Source organism: Schistocerca gregaria, chromosome X, assembly GCF_023897955.1.
Source record: "Schistocerca gregaria isolate iqSchGreg1 chromosome X, iqSchGreg1.2, whole genome shotgun sequence".
In the NCBI taxonomy this organism is placed as follows: Eukaryota; Metazoa; Arthropoda; class Insecta; order Orthoptera; family Acrididae; genus Schistocerca; species Schistocerca gregaria.
Window position 1 is genome coordinate 480,601,526 of NC_064931.1, and position 21,344 is coordinate 480,622,869.

General features: G+C 42.5%; 1 protein-coding gene across 1 annotated transcript in view; it reads right to left on the reverse strand.

Annotated features, from left to right (window-relative positions):
• Positions 1-21,344, reverse strand: part of LOC126298915 (protein trachealess) — a 1,138,333-nt gene that overhangs the window by 951,223 nt on the left and 165,766 nt on the right. The window contains exon 2 of the mRNA XM_049990456.1: positions 11,921-11,953. Coding sequence (XP_049846413.1) covers positions 11,921-11,953 — 33 coding nt within the window. The remainder of the gene's footprint in view (positions 1-11,920; positions 11,954-21,344) is intronic.

The window sequence follows — 21,344 nt, forward strand, 5'->3', positions numbered from 1 at the left end:
CAACATTACCTTCCTTCAATTGGGCCAACTGGCGGTGAATCGAGGAAGTACAGTACATACTGACGAAAGTAAAATAATCTCTAACATGGAAAGTAAGCGTTTCCGGAAACATGTCCATCTAACATATTTTCTTTATTTGTGTGTGAGGAATGTTTCCTGAAAGTTTGGCCGTACCTTTTTGTAACACCCTGTATAAAATCGATAGTTCGTGTAACTGATGACTTTTATAGCGAAATGCATTATATTTGCAGAGGTATCATCCGCGAAATTCCTGATGCCTCTTCTCAGAGGCCAATGTTGAGGAATTACCTGTCAAAACAAATATCATCACACGACATATGTGATATTTAAAGATGACGTCAAACATCCGTGCTTGTATACACTATCTGACCAGAAGTATCCAGACACCTGCCATATGAAGTTAATATGGGGTGTGTCCACTTTTCACCTTTTTGACGGCCTGCGCTCTGTTCGAGATATTTTCAATAAGGTGTCTGAATGACTGTGGAAGAATTGTAGCCTATCCTTCCTCAAGAGCCGAAACCAGAGAAGATAATAATGCCGTACGCTGGAATACGGAGCGACGTCGACATTATAACTCATCCCACAGATGTTCCATTGGATTTAGGTCTGGACTCTGAGCAGGTTAGTTCATTTCAGGAATGTTATTGCCTAAAAACCATTACCTCACACATTCTGTTTCATGACAGGGTCCACTGTCATGCTTATACAAACGATCGTCGTCTACGAGCTGTTCCTCTACTGCGCGCTGTATGCACGAATGTACTATTGTATCCCTCCGTTCTTAGCGTTCTCTTAAGAGCAATACGGGAACCACATCGTATCAAAGAACCCCCCCCCCCCCCCACACACACACACACTGTAACACCACTTCCTCTGTATCTCACTGTTGGCACTACGCCCAATGGTAGGCAACGTGCTCCAGACATTCGCCGGGCCCAAGCCCTTCCATCGGTTTCCGACTGGGTAGAGAGCGGTTCGTTATTCCTACTCACTCGTTTCCTCTCATCCACTCTCCAGTGGTGACGCTCTTTATGCTTAGCACTGATTACAGAAATGCGTGTCTTCTGAGGATCTGCTCCACCATTGTACCCCAATCCTTTTAACTTCCAACGTACATTCACTGTGCTAGGTGGGCTGCTGGGAGCATTTCGAAACTGACGAGTCATTCCTGATCACTGATTTGCTGCGATTTTTAACTACCACCCTTCGCATTGCTCGACGGTTCTTGTCCGTCATATCATGAGCTCTGTCTGGTCTTGTTTTGGCTATGCCTGTTCCTTTCGCGTTTCCAATTCACAACAACATCACCAACAGTTGACGTGGAGAGCCTTAGAGGTATTGACGTGTCCCTGGTGAAATTGTTGCTCAGATGAAATCCAACGATTAGTAGACGTTGGAAACCAGTGAGCCAACCTGACTGACCCATCGTGCTGTTGCTGCTTCTCTGCTGACCACACAATTCTCAAACGGTTCAAATGGCTCTGAGCCCTATGGGACGTAACATCTGAGATCATCAGGCCCCTAGAACTTAGAACTACTTAAGCCTAACTAACCTAAGGACATCACACACATCCATGCCCAAGGTAGGATTCGAATCAGCGACCGTATCGGTCGCGCGGTTCCAGACTGACGAGCCTAGAACCGCTCGGCCACACTGGCCGGCACACAATATTCCCCGCCTGACTTTACACTGGCGGAATCACCTCTCTTGACATGTAGCGGTCAATTTCTTATTACATAGGAGTGTCCGGATACTTTTAATCAGATAGCGTAAATGAGGAATATCTAACTTGAGGATAGAATGCCAGAATTCAACTTTATATTAAAGTAGATCTAAAGTATAAAGTAGGACTTGTTTTCCAGAGGCAGAAGGCCCCTGCTTTTACAAGTTATTAGAGACTCGCGGAAAGAAGTAATACTGCTCAATACAGCCGTAATCAAATCTGAACACGAGAGTGAAAGTAACTAATTCTGCAAATAATTTTCAAGGACGTTTCCTTTCGCTCTCCCAAAACCACCGTATAAGTTTAATGGAAGGAGGTTTGGGGGGCGAGAAGGGGGGACTCATACCAATACGCTCATAAATGTTTGTACAGCATATTTCCATAATCTTCTGTGAAGAAGACACTTTCTCGAAATTTTACAGCATGCCTTCACATTCGGGTCACAATTGCTGTAAAATTTCTACTTTACTGTCGTTTGTGTAAGGAATGAGACTTCCACAAACAGTGCTCTTCTACAATACGTTATTGTTTCTAGAATAAGTGACATCTGATCTGTAACCCTGAGTGAACAGTAGTACTCTAGATCTGGTCGTGAGAATGTCCTATAAACTACTTTTTACCATAGAAGACAGGATAAAAGAACGATGGAGAATGTTAATCTCATTGTTTTGTTTTTTCTGAGATGGCCTACACGAAGTACTGAATTTAAGCAGATCACAGCCCGAAGGATATCAAAGATTTTTGTTTAAAAACTACATCTTCAATAGTTATTTGTTCTAGACATAATCTTCACAATAAACATTATGGTGTAAATCCTGTCAGCTGAACAGTAACTGCACACGCTTATGTATTTATATACTGCATACTGGCCATTTACGGGCTTGTAACTAACTACTTATTTGTCTTTAAGGCTCTGTTTGGCATGGAAGACGTTGTCACTGCAAAAGGAATCTGCGTTACGAGAGAACCTTTATCTACAAGACTTTTTAAAATATAATCAAAGAGATTAACTGATTTCTGCATCAAAGAATGATTTAACACATGGCAGTAGGCTTAAGCGCCATTTGCGAACAAGCATTCTATTAACGAATGTAACTATTTGTGTCAGATGTTTGTAATATACTGAGTTCCTGTTCTTCTGTAAGTTAAGATTGTGTAGCTTATTTTCAGGTACGAATTTTCTTTGAAAATTCAAATGGAACTCTATACCCACGGTTTCCTCAATTACAAACATGTGGTAAGTCAAGAAAAATGTGACTTTCGTCTTAAAAAAAAGAAAAAAATTACTGTCCGGCTGCAGTTTGTTTACAATCTCAGTGTTACAGCCACAGACGACGAACGCTCTTCTGCAGAGCCATATACATATCAATGTGGATTCACTGCGAGGCTCATTTGAAATTCTATTTAGCCTCCACTTTCATCTCATAGAACATCTAAATTAATTCCCATCAGTCAGTTTCTTCTTTTAGCCTAGTGAAATATGACGAGAGCAAGTCCAATAACTGTCTTGAAGCTCCGTCAACATTCAGTAATAAAGCAATTGGAAAAGATCTGCTACGACACGACTAATTGCGGTCTGTGAAGCGACAGGTGTACATCAGAATTTTTAATTTCAAATGCGGCGGATGTGGACTTGCCGGGGTATTATTTCATGTGAGATACAGGCTTGTCTCAATTGAAGGCGTGTGTCCATCAACAATGTCATAGTAGGGAATTCTTTAGACTGTCTTATGCGACCACACACAGTATACGTCTGTATTTTCGCTCGCTCTCTCTCTCTCTCTCTCTCTCTCTCTCTCTCTCTCTCTCTCTCAGATTATCAAGTGGAGCTTAAATGAACGATACTGTTGTCAATTTGCGATTAAACTAATCCTAATCGACACAATTATACGACTGAAGTGAAAATGATCCTTGGCACATCTATCAATAAATGTAGTTTGCGAAACATGATTTTCACTGACACGACGAACGGTAAACGCTGCAAATTGGTTTCCCCGTCCAGATTGCTGTATGCAATATGCCTAAGCTATACAGCACAAAAGTCTGTTGATGTGACACTTTATCTGCTGAATTCCTTAAGCAAATTGCTCGAGTACAGCAAAAATGTTTAAGATACAGAAGAATTTTTATTGTACATGTTAACTTAATATTCTGTCGCACTGGGACCCAATCCAGATATCTGGCTTAGAGGGTGGAGAGCTAACAACGCGTTCCAATGACCAACTTAAAGCTTCAACATGTTGTTGGCTCCTCATCATTCCTCCCAAATTTCGCAGAGGTTCTTCTACGATGCTGTGGGTCTACTACCACCAGGAGACTGAATATGAGGGAAACTTTGGCCTCTTCACTGCACCAATTAGGTTTCATTTACGAAGTTACTTTACGTGTACTAATAACGATCACTTAAAACTTGACGCGAACTGTGACTCGAGCCCGTACATCTGTCTACTGCAGGCTTTGCGGTACCAATTGTGCTATCCTCGCACATCTGAGATACTGACACTGGTGCTCATAACGCGCATAGGGGACAAGAATGTCGCCTCTCTCCAAGTGGTGTTAGGTCTGCAGCATTCTAGTAGATCCTCTGTGGAATTTGGAAGGAATATGAAGGAGCTAGTTTAAGCAGAGGCTTTATGCTAGTATGTGAAATGTACCTGGTGAAGCGCAATTAGAAGCGCCCTGACCGAGATTGGTAGGTATGTAGAGTTGATACCTAGCCTTGCACTCTGTGTTAACTTATCACACGTATTTGACACAGTGTATAATCTGCGCTGAACAAAGTGAAATTCATATGCCAAGAATGTGGTTCCCTGTAATATGTTCTATTGTTGAAATTATAGTATTCACAGAAGTACCCTATGCCGCACAACATTAGGTGAATTGCGGAGTATATATGTATACGTTGACATTATTGAGTCAAGGCAGCAACACTTCGGCTGTCGCTTTCAGCACCACATATGTAGTATCTAAATCCGTAGTGCCTTTTTCAGTGTTTTGTTTTAGTTATTTTAGTATAGATTATTGAGCATCATGTAGATAAGTAATAAACACCATTCCGGTAATAATGGCCGCATACTTACACCATCGGATACATTCAGTATTACTGTCGGTTCTGCCCTTCTGTATCCACTATCGGAGAAAATACTATTGGCTCTACACCTTCGATATTAGCTTTTCTTATACATATTTTAAGGTTTCCATATTAGCTTTGGATGAATATGTTGTTACGGTAGTCTATTAAAAAAGCTTCGTATGTTTTCGGCAATAGTTGATAACATTCATAGTAAGCTCTGTTCCTCGACATTTGTTCCGATTTCCTCATTTAACCTGTTTCATGTATCATTGTTGGATACGTAATCAGAGAGGTTCGAGCCCATACGGAGGCCTCCCGCTAACCATACGCGACTGGGAGAGAAAAGAGCAAAGTGACATTGGAACACAAAGTATCCTCCGCTACACACCGCAAGGTGGCTTGCGGTGTGTAGGTGTAGATGTAGATGTAGACATGAGCTTCCACTAGTTAGCCGCTGTGAACGAAAATGTGCAACAAACTTAATGAACAGTAGATTAGTTGAATTCATAAGTAAATTAGGCTCCGGCAGCATGGATCATCTCATTTTTTAAATTCCATTATCGAATTTGGGACTACCAAACCCATCTTCAGATGCAGCTTGTATATATACATCTAATCGATGTTGGTATAATTTTTTCGGGATCACAGCTTACTGTCATCACCGATCAATAAAAACCTGTGTCTAGAATATGACACCTGAGCGGTCGGCAGGAGTTGGTGATCCCATGGAAATGATACATAACGTCCATTAGATATGTACATACAAGGTGTATCTGATGATGGGGTTGGCAGTCCTGAAATCGTTAATGCAGTAAGGATGTTAAAGACGATTCTTGCAGTCAGATGCTAACTTATTTATACAAAGGCTATAAAAAGTTACCGTTAGAAGGCTGTACATTCCAGAGTCGGTATGCCAATGAGGCACAATAATCGTGAGCATTGAGGCAACCTCCCACCGACGCACCAGGTTGAAGGTAGTTATTTGGGGAAACACCGTGAATAAGTCCGTAACTGCCTGCTGTGCCCTTCAGGGCGTTTTTAAGGAGTTGAAGCCGCGATAATAGCATGGGGAGAGATGGGGACTATGGGAGACTGCTCGAGTGTGCCTCACTTTTCCGTAATGGATGAAGTTGGCTTCCCAGATCGACTGGCGTCTTGTGTCGAACCACGACCAGCGCGAAACTTGTCACACTTTTTGTCTGGTTTTCAACAGACATGCTGCCCCATACATATACCTCACTCTCCCATGGATGTCTACCGATGTTCGTCTTTCGGAAGCCAACTAAAGAATATCAGCACGCTGGTCCTGTTTGGACGCATTTGGTAATAACGTCGTCATAGTTCACGTTTCCGCACTCACCACGCGCATGTTGCAAATGAACAAATGCAACATTAATCCCTTGCCTTTGTGTCGGTGCTTACATACCTGCATATATGCTGCAGCAACGGCCTCAGACGGAAACCTTTTTATCGTCACTTATAATTTCAAGTCACACACGACTACGTTCACGCCTTCCATCGCGATGGAAATTTTTACCAATAGATAGATGACAAACAGAAACTCAGAGCGGACCATAGCCTGCTCGATGTGTGATGCAGTGCGCAGTTAGACATGTTCCTTTTAATCACGTCTTGTTTGGTGTCTGTCTCATGATGATGACAATGATCATAATAATGATGCGGATGTGAAACAAGATGGTATAGAAGGACCGGGTCAAGCTGTACACTACTTCGCACTTCCAGCCGGTTGTGCTCCGATCTTAGTCCACAGCACTCTAGTTCTACACACCGTACTCTCTGAATGAACTGTTAGTCTTGTCCTCGACCGCAGGAAGATGTCGCACGATTCGACGGTTGGTGGACATTTCTCAGGTACGACATATTGCACCACGCGACAGCAATGTGGGCCAATAAATAGTGCGGCTGGCTCCAGTAGCCCGCATTGTTGGACCGCGCTACTAAAAACGCCCGCCTGCATGGGGGCACTCGCCGAATCAGCCCGCGCGGAAATTTATCCGCTGCAGATGACAGACACAACGACGGCTGACAGGAAGGAAGGAGACATTGCGACACCTGTCAGCAAACAGTTGTCAGCACCTGGAACACTGGCAGATTAGAACTGCGTGTCCGCACTCTAGCTAAGCACTGCGCTGGTATTAATGCAAATCATTAACTGCGGGACTACTCATACCGTATTATTAACAAGTACAGGGTGAGGCAAATAAAAGTGGCCCCGAAGAACAGAGTTCCAGGGTACAAAGTAAAACGGCAGGGAAAAGAAATACAGTACTAACCTGACTATAGCAGATGTTGCAAGTGGCCACCATTCATGTCTTGGCACTTATCGACCCTGGTCAGCAAGATGCTGAAGGCTGATCGAAGGTGGACTGCTGCAATTCCTGCAATCTCATCCCAAATGTTCTGCTGCAGTTCTTGAAGACTATGAGGGTTGTTGCGATACACCTTAGACTTAAGGGCTCCCGCACACTGAGAGATCAGGTGACCGGGGTGGACAACTCTGTCAAGCGTGAGGATTGTTTACATGTGCTCCAAAGTTCGGCCGGCTTTATAGGCAGTTGTTGGAAGTAACCTTAGGTCTTTTCCTCCTCCGTTAATGGTGTCACAAATTCACGTCCAATCGTTTCCTCTCGTCCGGGCCACTTTTATCTGCCGCAGCCTGTAGTAAATTCATGCAGCAGATGTAATATTTCAGTGTGTATGCCACAATTTTTATATTTATATGAAACAGAGAATGAGGAAAGAAAGGGAATCTTTGGGTGGGAATTCGTGGCTTCCAGTCACAAAGGGCAGCTTGCTAATGCAGTGGTGAAAGTTGACAGTTTGTGCCTGACCGGAATTCGTACCCGGATTTACCGCTTCTCATGAGCGGTTGCCGTAACCGCTTCGGCCATCCGGACACGGTTCCCGAGCGATTCAAATTTCCAACTTATCATACGCTGCAATGCAGCGTCCCTCACCCATTAACCCCATTCTCACAGATCATTGATTACCTTAGGAGTTCGGACGATATTAGTGTATTCACACTGAAACAAATGTCAAGGAGCCGTCTCGCTCTTACATAAAAGTATATATTTGATTGGTGTCTGTTCTGTCACACGTATCTCATAGAACAGTCACCGCTCAAATACATAAATTACTATTTTTATAATTTATGACATCATGAGGCGATCAGTTGAAATGAATGGATGTAGCACCCATCCTAAGATGAGTGTGCGGTGAGGTTTTTATTTCATGAAGACACGATATCAATCATTTTTGTGGTGGTTCCTTGAGAGCATAATTGAGAGCAGCGCATATTCTTTGTGGGAGGCATGTTTCCTGCAAGATTGAGTGCTTGTTGGGATTTTGCAGCATATTAAAGCATTCTATCGTTCAGTTATCAGGTGTTTGGAAGTCGCAATTAAGGGTGATGATAGAGCACCATTGGGATCACATAGTCATGCTAAAATATTAGGAAATAACACGTCACTCGTACTGCAGAGAACTTTACGACAATGATTCACGAACAAGGATTGAACATAGGTAACGTTTGTGGATACTGATAGTCTCAATCACGAGTACTTGTGTTACACAAGATTAAGTCTTGGAGACTACACCTTCGAGAAAAATATTGTTATGAGCATTGCTGCCGAAAGATGGGCCTTACAGGAAATTAGCAGCGTTAGTTTGGTAGTCACGGTACGCTGCTCTCCCTCTCTCTCTTGTTGGGCAGTGCTCGGATCTCCCTAAGCACCTCGCCCGAACTGAAACTGTTCTGAGGACACCCTGGTTGCGTTTTAAATCTGCCTCTTAACATAGGAAGTAGATAGTGAATGAGCCGGGAAAAAACTCAGAGGAATCATTTAATCTCAGTACCTAATTAAAATACAACTACAGTCTGTCTATGGCAAAAACCACGAGTTATCAGACCTGGCTCGCTCTGGTGAGCGCCTTCAGCAGACGTTTGACGTTAACTGCACGGCCACTCTCACTGACGGCAGATTACTGGCCCACCTCGCCATACCAGTGGGTCTAGGGTGCTTTTATGCATACGTTTATTTGTTGCTGCAATATCTTCTGTAGTCCTGCCATGGTTCTTCCAGAACTAATCACCCACCGCTACAACGTATAAATTGTGTTACTTTAATATTAGCGATATGACAATTTCTAATACACGCTACATAATCTTCTGTCATCGAGTTGCTTAGTTATATCCTTCATAGATCGGATACACGGATTTGATTGAAATGAAATGGAATGAGTGAGTGTACAGACAATATATACACGATTTGTTTGTGAGTCTTGCTACAAGCAGCCATTTAGAGGTCACTACATGGCACGCTAGCTTAAATGTAATAACACTAACTATATTAGTCTTTATATCACTCGTGTAACTAGTGATGCACTTCAATTTCTATTTGTAATTTTTTTAGGTCAACATGTTACCACTAGCTTTTACTGCTACACAGTCTCATTTGACAGAACCCTTAAGATATCCGTCATGGAGAAAAATTCTTGGCCTCCTTTTTCGTTTGTCTACTTCGATATAACTGCTGAACGATAAATAATACCAATTATATTTATATGGAAATTTCTATAAACAAACTTCTCTGAGACAACTATAGAGACAAATGCTACTTAGTCGAAAACTGAAATTTTGAGAACCGTGGCTGAAATAATTTGAGGTTTATAATTCAAACAGAAATCAGCCAGAAGTACCGTTTAAAAATGGTTTTTTGAATCAAACAATGACCGGTTTCGGATTTCTTACAAATTAAGTTACTCATGTGAAACTGGGTTACACTTTGTAAATGTTTATCGTGTGTGCTGCCATTAAACATAAGTCTGGTGTAAAGTCTTTTCCAATGAACTTAAAAGCACTCTCATAGTGCTCGTCCAATTATGTGTTGTTTTTAAAGTTCATAAAAAAACACACGGCCATTTCGTCAAGCAAAATCATAAAGCACGTAAGTTGTCAGCAAACTACATATTTTACTAACTTTGAAACAATTTCATAAATGTTTTTATAGAGGTCAAAAGAGCTATATCTCTAATAACTACTACCAAATAGTGTACAAAAATACTTTCTGCTGCAAACCAATTACGAACACCAAACTAGGCCCAAGCTACAAAACAAGGAAATCCCTAGGAACGACCTGAAGACGGATTTTTAAGAAATCCGAAATCGGCCATGGTTTGATTTTAATAAATTTTTTAAAATCATTCTTGGGGCTGTTTACTGTCTCCGTTATAAACCTCATAGAGACAAATGTTTTACAGTGATGACTAAACATCATAAAATCACTTAAGGGTAGCCAACAAACAGCTAAATACATATTGCTATAAATTAATATTATGTCTCAGAGTCAGTCTTAGACATTCAACTGTAGGCAGCTAAGCTTTATGGTATTAAGTTGAAATCGTTATGAATGTCTCAAAGAGCAAATCCATTCCAAACTAGGCCCAAGAAAGAATCACAGAATTAAAACACAGTTTTAATCCGCTAGGAAGTTTCTTATCAGCGCACACGCCACTGCAGAGTAATCATATCATTCTAGTCCATAGTTAATTCAAAACCGAACATGTATCACGGGCAATAAACAGTTCATATATGGTCTTGTATGGCTAAGAGTCAGATGAGGGAAACGAGCTTCCTACTTTCCAGAAAACAATTCTAGCAAAATGTTCTCTGAACTATCCTTTGTCACGTTATACACCATTTTTGACATTGTTGTTGGAATTTGAGAGAGATCACTATTTCGAATAGATGGAATCCATGGTAGCACCTAATAGCGCCAACATCATCTCATATGCCAGCAATATGATTCAAACTGAGCGAGACCCCCAACGACTTCTCGATAATCGACATGTTATTACCAGCATCAGGGAAATCATTTCACCAGCAGGTACTTGTTTCTTGATGCTAGGGGCTTCCTCGACCTACGGCCTTGCCACAGTGGTAACACAACTCCCCGTCAGATCACTGAAGTTAAGCGCTGTCGGGCTGGGTTAGCACTTGGATGGTGACCATCCGGTCTGCCGAGCGCTGTTGCCAAGCGGGGTACACTCAGTCCTTGAGGGAAAATTAAGGAGCTATTTGATTTAGAAGTAGCGGCTCCGGTCTCGTAAACTGACATACGGTCGGAAGAGCGGTGTGCTGACCACATCCCCCTTCCTATCACATTCAGTGACGCTTGTGGGCTGAGGATGGCACGGCGGCCGGTCGGTATCGTTGGGCCTTCATGGTCTGTTAGGGCCGAGTTTATTTTTGTTTTTAGGGGTTTCCTGGAAAAGGGAGTTCATGCACACAGCGTAGCAGGAGCTGGTGAACTGTGAGATCAAAGAACAAAACACTTGGTGGGAATATTTCAGCGCTTAGAGAACACTCGATGGCCATCTACGGAAACACACTGTCTTGCGAATGTCTATCACCCAAACCAAAGTATCACGTTGTGGGCCAATTTCAGGTTTACAACTTTGCCAGTTATACATGCAACACTGCAGCTGAACTGTTACTGCACGAGTTTGAATTTCACAGCACGAGCAACAGCATTCACGTAAGAATCATTTTTGGTTCTCGTTCTTATTCCGTAACTTGGTAATGGTGCACTTTTCTGAAAGACGAAGAATAGTGATCCCTCGTTTGACAACGTACGTCGGATTTTTGCACTTCCTTATACATCTTATCGTTGCCATTCGTAAGAGGCTGCTCAATCCGCACTCGAAATGTGTAATTCTAATCATTTATGTTCCACACGTCGGTAGTGTTCAGTGCTCGTGTGGTACCGATTTATAGTTCTACGAACGTCTTAAAAACAGTTGTAACAGACTAGTCTGACAGAAATACGTCTCTGCTGTACTCGGCTTTGAGTAAAGTTCATATGAATGGAGTGTGTCTGCACAGCAAATTTATGGGCAACGGACCATCGCTTCAGCGTTAGGTTTCTGAGCTCGAGCTAATGTGTGTTACTGTTTTACCGCCACATGAGAAAAACGCTAACGCGTCCACGGAATTTCTTCGCTTTAGACAGCACGGTATGCGGGGCTTTGTCTGAAAGTTTGTTTAGGAAACATGGCCGACGGACGTGACGATACTCACCTGTCAGACCAGCACAGCGCCTCTTCCTGGTACCTGAAACACAAAACACTTTGTTGAGGAAAGTACAGATCCACACGAACTCTTAACGAGAGACATTTTGTGAGAAAGCATGCGTGCATATTATTGCAGTATCACCAGCAAATTTCTAAGAAGAGTGGTTCTTGCTAATTTTCAAATTTATAGAGGGCCAAAGACTGTCAGCACTTATGTTTCATTTATTAAGAGCGACTGCAAATAGGAAACAATTCAAAAAAAATAATTAACTTGATCCTTACACCGAAAAGAGGTGTATGATTTTTTTGAATAAACGATTTCTTTGCATGTACTGTTCTTTACACATGTACCTGCACCAGATATCAAGAAGTGAAGTAAGTGAAGCGAAGTGGGAAGAGAGAGAGAGAGAGAGAGAGAGAGAGAGAGAGAGTATATACAGTGGAAAGATGAATGTAATGAAACGTGAAAAATACATTTATTACGGTTCAGTGGATACCTTCCACACAGCATATGGAAGTACTAAGCAAATTTTCGATAGAGAAGTGAAACTTTCACTGCTGCGACTGACGGCGCTTTAATTACGTGAAAAGATGGAGTGGAGGTAAAATGCTGAACTCAGAGTAGGGAAGAGCTGCGTTCATATCGAAAGATAGCCTCACTATTTAGGTTCAATGTTTTCCTTACATCAGTCTGCAGGAAAAACCTTTAATACACTAACGCTAATTTCTTCCGCGAACAATAGCGAAATGTTTCCGATAAGCCTCCCACTTGCCTGAACGGCAACAAGCAAACAATTCCTCATAATATTTACAACAGTGAGACATAAATTACTGTTCTCCGTTAGTTATAAATTGTATTTTTGTACTTTTTGTAATAAGATGCATCTCACACTACATAAAAGGAAAAAAGAAAAGGCGCAGAGCACTAATTTGCTGGAAGTCAAAGGTTGGCTATTATGAGGCGATGAAACACACATACATAACTGCAGGTCACCTCAAGAGCTACGATTAGATTTTGACCTACTTACTTATTATTCACGTCACTCTATTGTCTGCGTGGGTCTTCTGTATCCACAATATGTAATGGACACCACTTAATCTTTAAGGCCAGTAACTCCGTTTGTATCAACGAAAAAGTGGGTAAGACACTGAAATGCTGAGACGGTTTCTTTCGACAGCTAATAGCCGACGCCCTCCCGTACCCCTCTCTTACTGAGATAGACTTGAGTTCCGATTAGCGATCGCTAAGCCATCAAGAGAACTAAAAAAAAAAGTTCAAATGTGTGTGAAATCTTATGGGACTTAACTGCTAAGGTCATCAGTCCCTAAGCTTACACACTACTTAACCTAAATTTCCTAAGGATAAACACACACACCCATGCCCGAGGGAGGACTCGAACCTCCGCCGGGATCAGCCGCCCTAGACCGCTCGGCTAATCCAGCGCGGTCCCAGAGAACTGTCGTGATGGTCTTAAACTACTTAAGCCGAATGCAGAGACAGTTCCTTAGCAAACCCAATGTGAGTTTCCTGTCCTATCATTCTACAGAGGAGTACTCAGCCACCAATGACATTGCCGCCCTCTCCACGTTTGTGTTTCATTCCTGATTTTATTAGCACCTTTCTCCAAACCTGTCTCTTAACAGTCCGCTACTATATCGGTAGAAAAGCTTGTTATGGAATTTTAAAATTACATTTCGTGCTTGCAACGTTAGGAATGGATTTCTGCGTCTGATAACTTTGCTTTTTGCTGTTAAAGTATGTGCTTTGTTTTAAGTGAAGGAACCACTACTGATATCTCTACGGTTGTGATTGGCATCCCGCGTTCTTTGTGGGCATAATGATGAAATCTTTCATCGCCGAACACATGATGGCCATTTGTATCCTACAGTTTCTCTTTCATATTTCGAGCTGTAATTCACCTGACATTTCATTTCCAAAGATCATCGTTGTATAAACATTTAAAGAGATTGCAGAAGTAATGTGGAGAGAAACTGAATGGAGCTAAACTGAGCAGTCAGTCACCTTCACCGGCAGTGCTTTCGATATCAGCTGGCTTCATACCCAACATTTTTGTGGCGGGTCGGCAACGACTGTGAGGAGCACGCAAACTAACCGGCTTGGTTGCCAATCGAGTGCTCCAGCTGACGTCACCACGCTTCATCAGCGTCAGATAAACTCACGCAAGAGTTCGTTAAGTGCAGCTGGTATGCCTCATGTCGTTTATAGTGTGGCGTGTTCTGTGCGATCACCAGCGACACTCTGCCCACACATTCAAATATCACTTGTATATCATACGTTCATTCCTCTGTGTGTTTTTTTGCGATTCTTGTCACTTATGAGCTCAAATGCGTCAGTGGATCTGCTTCAACTTGTGGTATAACCATGCCAGCTGTGTCTGTCATAGTTAAATTTGTCATTCCACTCAGACTGTCGCATTCTAGCAAGTGTGTGGATAGGTAACGGTGTGATTTCTTGTTTTGCAATTTACCATCTCCCGTGCAACCTATAGATTGACGTGTGCGTAACTTGTCAGTAGCAAATGCCTGAAGAATTCTGGAAGAAGTCTGACTGAATATTTGTCAACACATGTCGTTTCAACACGTTGCTCATAATCATATCTATTTTTCAACCAGAATACATATTTATCGATATTGGACAGGCTAAGAGGGCGGAATGCTTTTAAATTCACGGTGGCTGTATTCGACCGAACCAGGTCGGACAGCTTAATGCTCAGCGCGGTAGCTTACGAGACAGGAAGGTGAGCCAGACGTATGTCGGTTCAAATGGTTCAAATGGCTCTGAGCACTATGGGACTTGACTTATGAGGTCATCAGACCCCTAAAACTTAGAACTACTTAAACCTAACTAACCTAAGGACATCACATACATCCATGCCCCAGGCAGGATTCGAACCTGCGACCGTAGCGGTTACGTGGTTCCAGAAGTGCCTAGCACCGTTCGCCCACTCCGGCCGACACGCATGTCAGATTAGCGCTAAGCTACACAAGCAGTTTCAAAGTTGATATAAATATATATATTTTCCCAGGTAGTGAAAATATTGGACGCCGTGCGATGGGATGAAAGTGAGGAGAGAGAGATGGTCGTATTAAATTTACTGAATGAACCCTATTTACAAGATCGCGATGGAATCATAAGATCAATTTGTGCTATTCCTGTTTCAGTTCTTCTTCTGTGGCTCTACTGTTCGTTGTGAACCTTCGCCTCCTCAACAGTTCGCCGGCAACTATCATAATCAAATTCTCGAGCTTTCATCCTCTACAGCCTATCTTCTGCAGGTCCTCCTTGACTACACCCATCCAGCTGGTTCTCTGTCAACACCATCTTCTTGGAACCCCTGTATTTCTTCTAATATCCTTATCTTCCGCTTCACTCACGCGTGCCATGAGTTCGTCCATCAAAATCTCGCTATTTTCACTATTCTTCTAATAGGTGAGTCTTTACATACAGCGTCCAGCACACGACTGTGCACTTCCTCCATCTTCCTCTTTCACAGTTTGGGCCACGATTCTTCGAAGTTCCGGTCTTTCAAAGCCACGTAGAATTATAATATCTTTTGAGATTAATGACCACGTTTTCGGGGCATACGTGTGTACTGGTAGTATACGCGTTTTGTTACCAATTAATCTGCCGATTATTCTTTCTTGATTTTACTAGAGGTGTAATTGCAATGAGTGACTGTCAACTGTATCCGAACACCCATATGTAATGCGGAACTGAGCCCTGGATATCACAAGAGGCGGATCTGTCAGTATGAAAGGAGGCGAGGAGTAGTGTGTTGTAGGTAGAGAAGCGAAAACAGCAGAATGGGTCGACCAGGAGATCTCAGTAACTTCGAATGTCGACTAGTAATTGGATGTCACCTGAGTAACAGATCCACCAGGGACATTTCAACCCTCCTAATGCTGCACAAGTCGGCTGTTAGTGATGTAACTGTGACGTGGAAACGCGAAGGAACAACCACTGTTAAACGAGGCAGACTTACGTACTGATGGATAGGGGTGGTTGTAAAATATCGCATGAAATCAGTGGAAAGAAAGACGCTTGAGTCCCAGAGTGTTACCAGCAGCCCACCTAGCCTAGGAAGTCAAAGAGAATAGGGTACAATGGGCGAGCCGCTTCTCATACGTCTTACATTCCTGGAATCAGTGCTACGCCACGCTTGAGGTGGTGCATAGAGTGACGCTAATGGACAGTGGATAACTGGAAACGAGTGGACATTAACATTACTCAAATGGACTGGCCTACACAGAATCCCGACCTCAACCGGATGGAACAACTTTGGGATTAGTTAGAACGTCGACTTCACTTCAGACCCCAGCGTTCAACACCAGTGCCTTCTTTGGTTTCGGCTCCTGAGGAAGAATGGGATGCTATTGAAATATTCAGACCGCTCACTGAAAGCGTGCCCAGCAAAACTCAAGCCGACACAGAGGGGAAGGGTGGGCACACCACGTATTGTATTAATACCCACTTACAGATGTAAGTGTATTTTAAGAGCAGAGCTCTCTGAAACGTATAATTTCCCACAGTTAGTCAAGGTGGCATTATCTTAAATGCTTTCCCAGCTGTCTTATATTTGTTTTCTGCTGACTGACACTTCCACTATATGAATCAAATTTGTGATAACCAAAGGGACGGAGTAAGAGCTATCTTTAAAAAATTCTTAGACTATCATGAAAATATCTGTAATGTGGTGCAACAGGTAACGAGGCAGACGACGGGAGATTGGAAAGTATTGTAGATAAACCCTAAATGTCCAGTATGTACTATACGTATCGGGGGTTTCAGATAGAGATGGAAGACCGGAAGACTTGAAGATCGATAGATAGTAGGACAAAAAGGACCCCGCATAGTGTATTACGGAAAGAGCGGCGGAGGAAGACAGCAGCAAGTAAATCATGGAGTAATTTCGAGGCGCGACAGCGGCGACTGTGAAATACGTGCCAAGTGGACAATGCCGCGGTGGGATGCCTTCGCGCCGAAATATGAATTAGGCGTCGCGCCGCGCCGTAAAACACGCCCGACGCGCCTGCTGTTTTCTATTCAATCAGAGCGTGAGCATGCGTCGTATATTTGCCAAGCCGAAGTCTTCAAAACACACGCGAGGCTTGTTGACGGGTGATAAGTGGTGGCACGTATGGCACCCCACGTTCCACTCACACTAAAGGGAGCTCTGACCCAGCAGTTTTTCTTTGCTCACGAGACGGACCCACTGTGGAGGCGTGTTAAGAAACGCAACAAGACGTTTAGCCAATAGAACTGCACATTAGCTTGAAGCTACACACACTGTTTTACTCTCCCAGGAAGTTTCGAAACCGTGCACTCTCGACTGCAACGTAAGAGATTCATTCTGCAAACAGTAGCCTAAGAGGCGGCTAATCCTTTTCTCTGAAGCATTCTTTCTCCCACGAGTAGTATTCTCAAAGGGTATTCAGTAGGAATTGTATGAGCTTTGGAATGAAGGAAAGATGAATTGGTGGATGTGGGGCTGCGAGGGCGTGCCTGAATAGCTCAGTCGTTAAGATCATTGCCGGTGGGAGACAAGGCTCCGGGATCGAGTCCCGGTCAAGCACAGTTTTAATTTGTCAGGAATTTTCAAAACCATGTTCATTCCACTGCAGAATGAGAGAGTCATTATGCACATTAACTGTTAGCCAGTGGAAGGAAGTTACCGATGTACGTTGCACACACCGTCCGCCTCGTTCACGAGTAGGTGCATAGTACGTTGTAATACTCCCGCCGAGAAGCGATGTTACATTGCTCACCTTCTCATCACCAATTCGAATGCTATCCTACTTTCCCCCAAACTGTGTGTTACAAGTTTCTATTTCCTGCGTAGCGATTTGCATAAATTTTCATTATACAGGGTGTTTCAAAAATAATATACGTATTACAAAGTATTATTTTGTCCAAACTATTGATCGCTTCGCCTCGGCTCGGCTATAGAAGAAACGAATACTTAGTCTAGTTTATATTAATAGCCGCTAGATGTCAGTTGTTTTCTGTTTTTCTTGGTAACCGTCATATGTTTAAAATGACTACTCGGCAGCAGAAATCATTCTGTGTTCTCGAGTTTGCGAAGTGCAATTCCGTTATTACAATGCAAAGACGTTTCAGGTTGAGCTACCAAATTGATGCTCCGAATGGATGGAACATTCGCAGATGGTATCGACAGTTTCTAGATATAGGAAGTGTATGTAAAGTAAAGAGTCCTGGCCGCTCTCGTGTTCCTGAAAAAAATGTTGCACGAATTCAAACTATTATCCAACATAGTCCTTCAAAATCAACTCGTCGTGCCAGTCGGGAGTTGCAATTGCCTACAAAAAGTATTTGGTATGTTTTGAGACGTCGGTTGTTTATGAAACCGTACAAGTTACAGCTGTTACAAGCTCTGCGTCGTGACGACAAACGCAAACGTGTGGCATTTTGTAACGAGATTCTTGATGCTACTAACAATGATAACACTTTCGCACAACGCATCATGTTCAGTGTCAGTGGTCAGGTAAACAAACACAATGTTCGAATTAGGGGCCTAGAGAACCCACATGCAGCCAATGAACATGTACGAGATTCGCCAGAAGTCAATGTGTTTTGTGCGATATCCCGATCATCGGTTTACGGCCCATTCTTCTTTGATGGAAACACGGTTCAGCAGTATCTTGCTGTCTTACAAAACTGGATTTTTCCGAAGCTGCATGAAGACAACTTCGTTTTTCAACAAGACGGGCCACCCCCACACTGGAGTCGCCAAGTGCGTGAATATCTGAATGGAACTCTACCGAACCGTTGGATTGGTCGTCACGGAGCTGCCGACATAGCGTGTCTCAGCTGGGCTCCACGGTCACCGGATTTGACACCCTCGGCCTCCTCCCTTGGGGTTTCCTTAAAGACAACGTTTATGTACCAGCACTCCCACAGAATCTGGAAGAGTTGGAGAACCGCATCCGTACTGCCATAACATCAGTGACGAAGGACATGCTTGCCCGAGTATGGGAGAAATTTGAGTATCGATGTGATGCTGTTCCTGTCGCTGATGGAGGACATATTTAACACCTGTAATCTCAACTCGAGAGGTTCGTAAATATATGTGTAAAGTTTCATATTCCAATGTCTTAAAGTTTAATAATTATATGCATTCGAAATAGGTATATTCTTTTTGAAACTCTCTGTACTTTGAGAATATATTTAGGATCTGACAATGACGCGCACAATGAAGGATTCAGTTTAGAACAGTCAGTTACGGGTAACAAGTTTCCCATTTATTGCTTCATTTGTTAGTCAAACACCAATAATCGAAAATTCACACCCTCTGAAAAATGAATTTATGCCATGACCATCACTGAATTATTTCAGACTGGGAATAAAGACCAATGGTTAAACTAATATGGTGAGTCCAGCGAGCACGCAGTGCGAACAATAACTATGATTCATAGAACACTGTTGAAGTAAACATTACTTTTACTGCTGCATACAGTGGAATCAGTTGTTACTACATGGTTGTTGATGGTTCAGTATTCAACCAAATGAAACAAAAAGCTTAAGAACAGTATCAATAAATTGCACACATCTGTGACATGTGAGATGACAGGGTCCAGACAACGTGACAGTAGCAAGCCACGGAGGACGAATTCCTGTAGAAATCACAGTTTCCAGCTGAACTAAAGAAAGAATGTTTTTACGTGTTGTCATTGAAGTCGTCGTAGGTAGAGCAGTGGCGCGGTAAGAAAAAGGCTAGGTAAGGGAAACGGCCGTGGCCTTCTTCAAGGAATATTCCAAGCATTCGCCAGAAATATTTTAAGGAAACTACTGAAAGACTGAATCACGGTACTGGTCTGAAATTTGAACCGTATTTTTTCAAAATACAACCATCTCTAATGACCTCCTCATCGACTGGAGGTCAAATTCTTATCTTACTTCATTTTTTTTTCAACAATTAGAGATTAGCGGCTTAGCTACTGCGCCACCTTATGGCGTTTTCAGATGTCTTGTGACGAAGAAACGAATTACGCAACTCCTCTTCGTGCCCTTCGTCAGCACGTTAACTGCTGGAGTGGTGGAATGTAGGGCTAGCAAGTAGATTTCCTAGTTGAGAAAACCGAAGTTCAATTAACAGCTCAGGGCTCCTAATTTACGCTGTCGATTGTGCCCCTAAATTACTTTACACGGGCGCTGCGGAGATGGCAGCGGCAGTAGATGGCTCCTGCCCATTTCCAGCTCACACACAAAAAAGGCGGATGCGTTTCGCTTCCAGTAAGCGCATCGTCGTGCATGAGTAATCAGATCCCAGGCTTCGCCGATGAGCTTAGGCTGTGTTTTGTACAGCTCTTCGAGCGGTTAGCATGCTTCTATTGTTTAAATTGTGGGAATCACCTTATTCTGAAAATAGTCTGTCACATCTTGATTGTGTGATAGTTCATGTGAATAAACCCAATGATAGCTGATTGGTAGAACGTACCGGAAAAAGTATCAATATATTTTACTCGTAAAGTGTTGTTATTCAGTAAGTTCTTTACAAAGTGTGTGAATTTGTTTACGGAAGCAGTTTGTATATGACGTCAAGTCGGCGTCACGACATGGGATTTTCAGGCGGAAGCAGTTTGCACTGAATACATACGTAGTTACATATTGACAAACTATCGTCTTTTCTAACGTAACAGTTTCTATCACTAATTGTTGATTGAAGGTCGTAACTAGCAGAAACCGGGTGTAGGCTTCTACATCCATATCAGAATTCAAATGATGAAAAACGAGAAGTTTGGCCAAACAGTTGGTAACTTTTTAAAAGTGTTTGTTTCATGCACAATACTAGTGATTTTTCCTCCCATTATCATTAAACTTTTGTGACTCAGCAGTGTCACACTATCTTTCAGTGTTAAAGAAATAGATTATCCCGGAGCTTAGCCATTACAGTGAAGTCAAAAACTTAAATAAAAATGTCATTACTACACAAAGAAAGACAATCTAGTTTTCTCCTCGTTCTGGAGCGAAATGAAATCACATATCCTTAGTTTAGTCTGTAAATTAACAAACATTTTTTTTCAATATACGAACTACGACTTATTCTTTAATGAAGACTGGCGCCAAATGTATCACTCACAAACAGTTCTTCATTTTAGTTTTTTTAACACTCGATAGTTCGCTAACATCGGTAAATGAACAATCTGCAACAAGAAAATTATCTAATTCCATTACCACTTATTCGTTTCAATGTGCACCTCTACATACAACAGTGGTACCAACTGTGAAAAGCTCTATTTCGTGGAGTAGTTACAGGCCTCGTAACCTTAGTTACCGGATATTGCTCGTATGACTCTCCCGAGACCTTGGTTGTAAGAAGTCTGCATTTTGGTTGTTCAGACAGCATTCCATCTCGGAAATCACCTCCTCGTCATTCATGTGACGCAGTGGT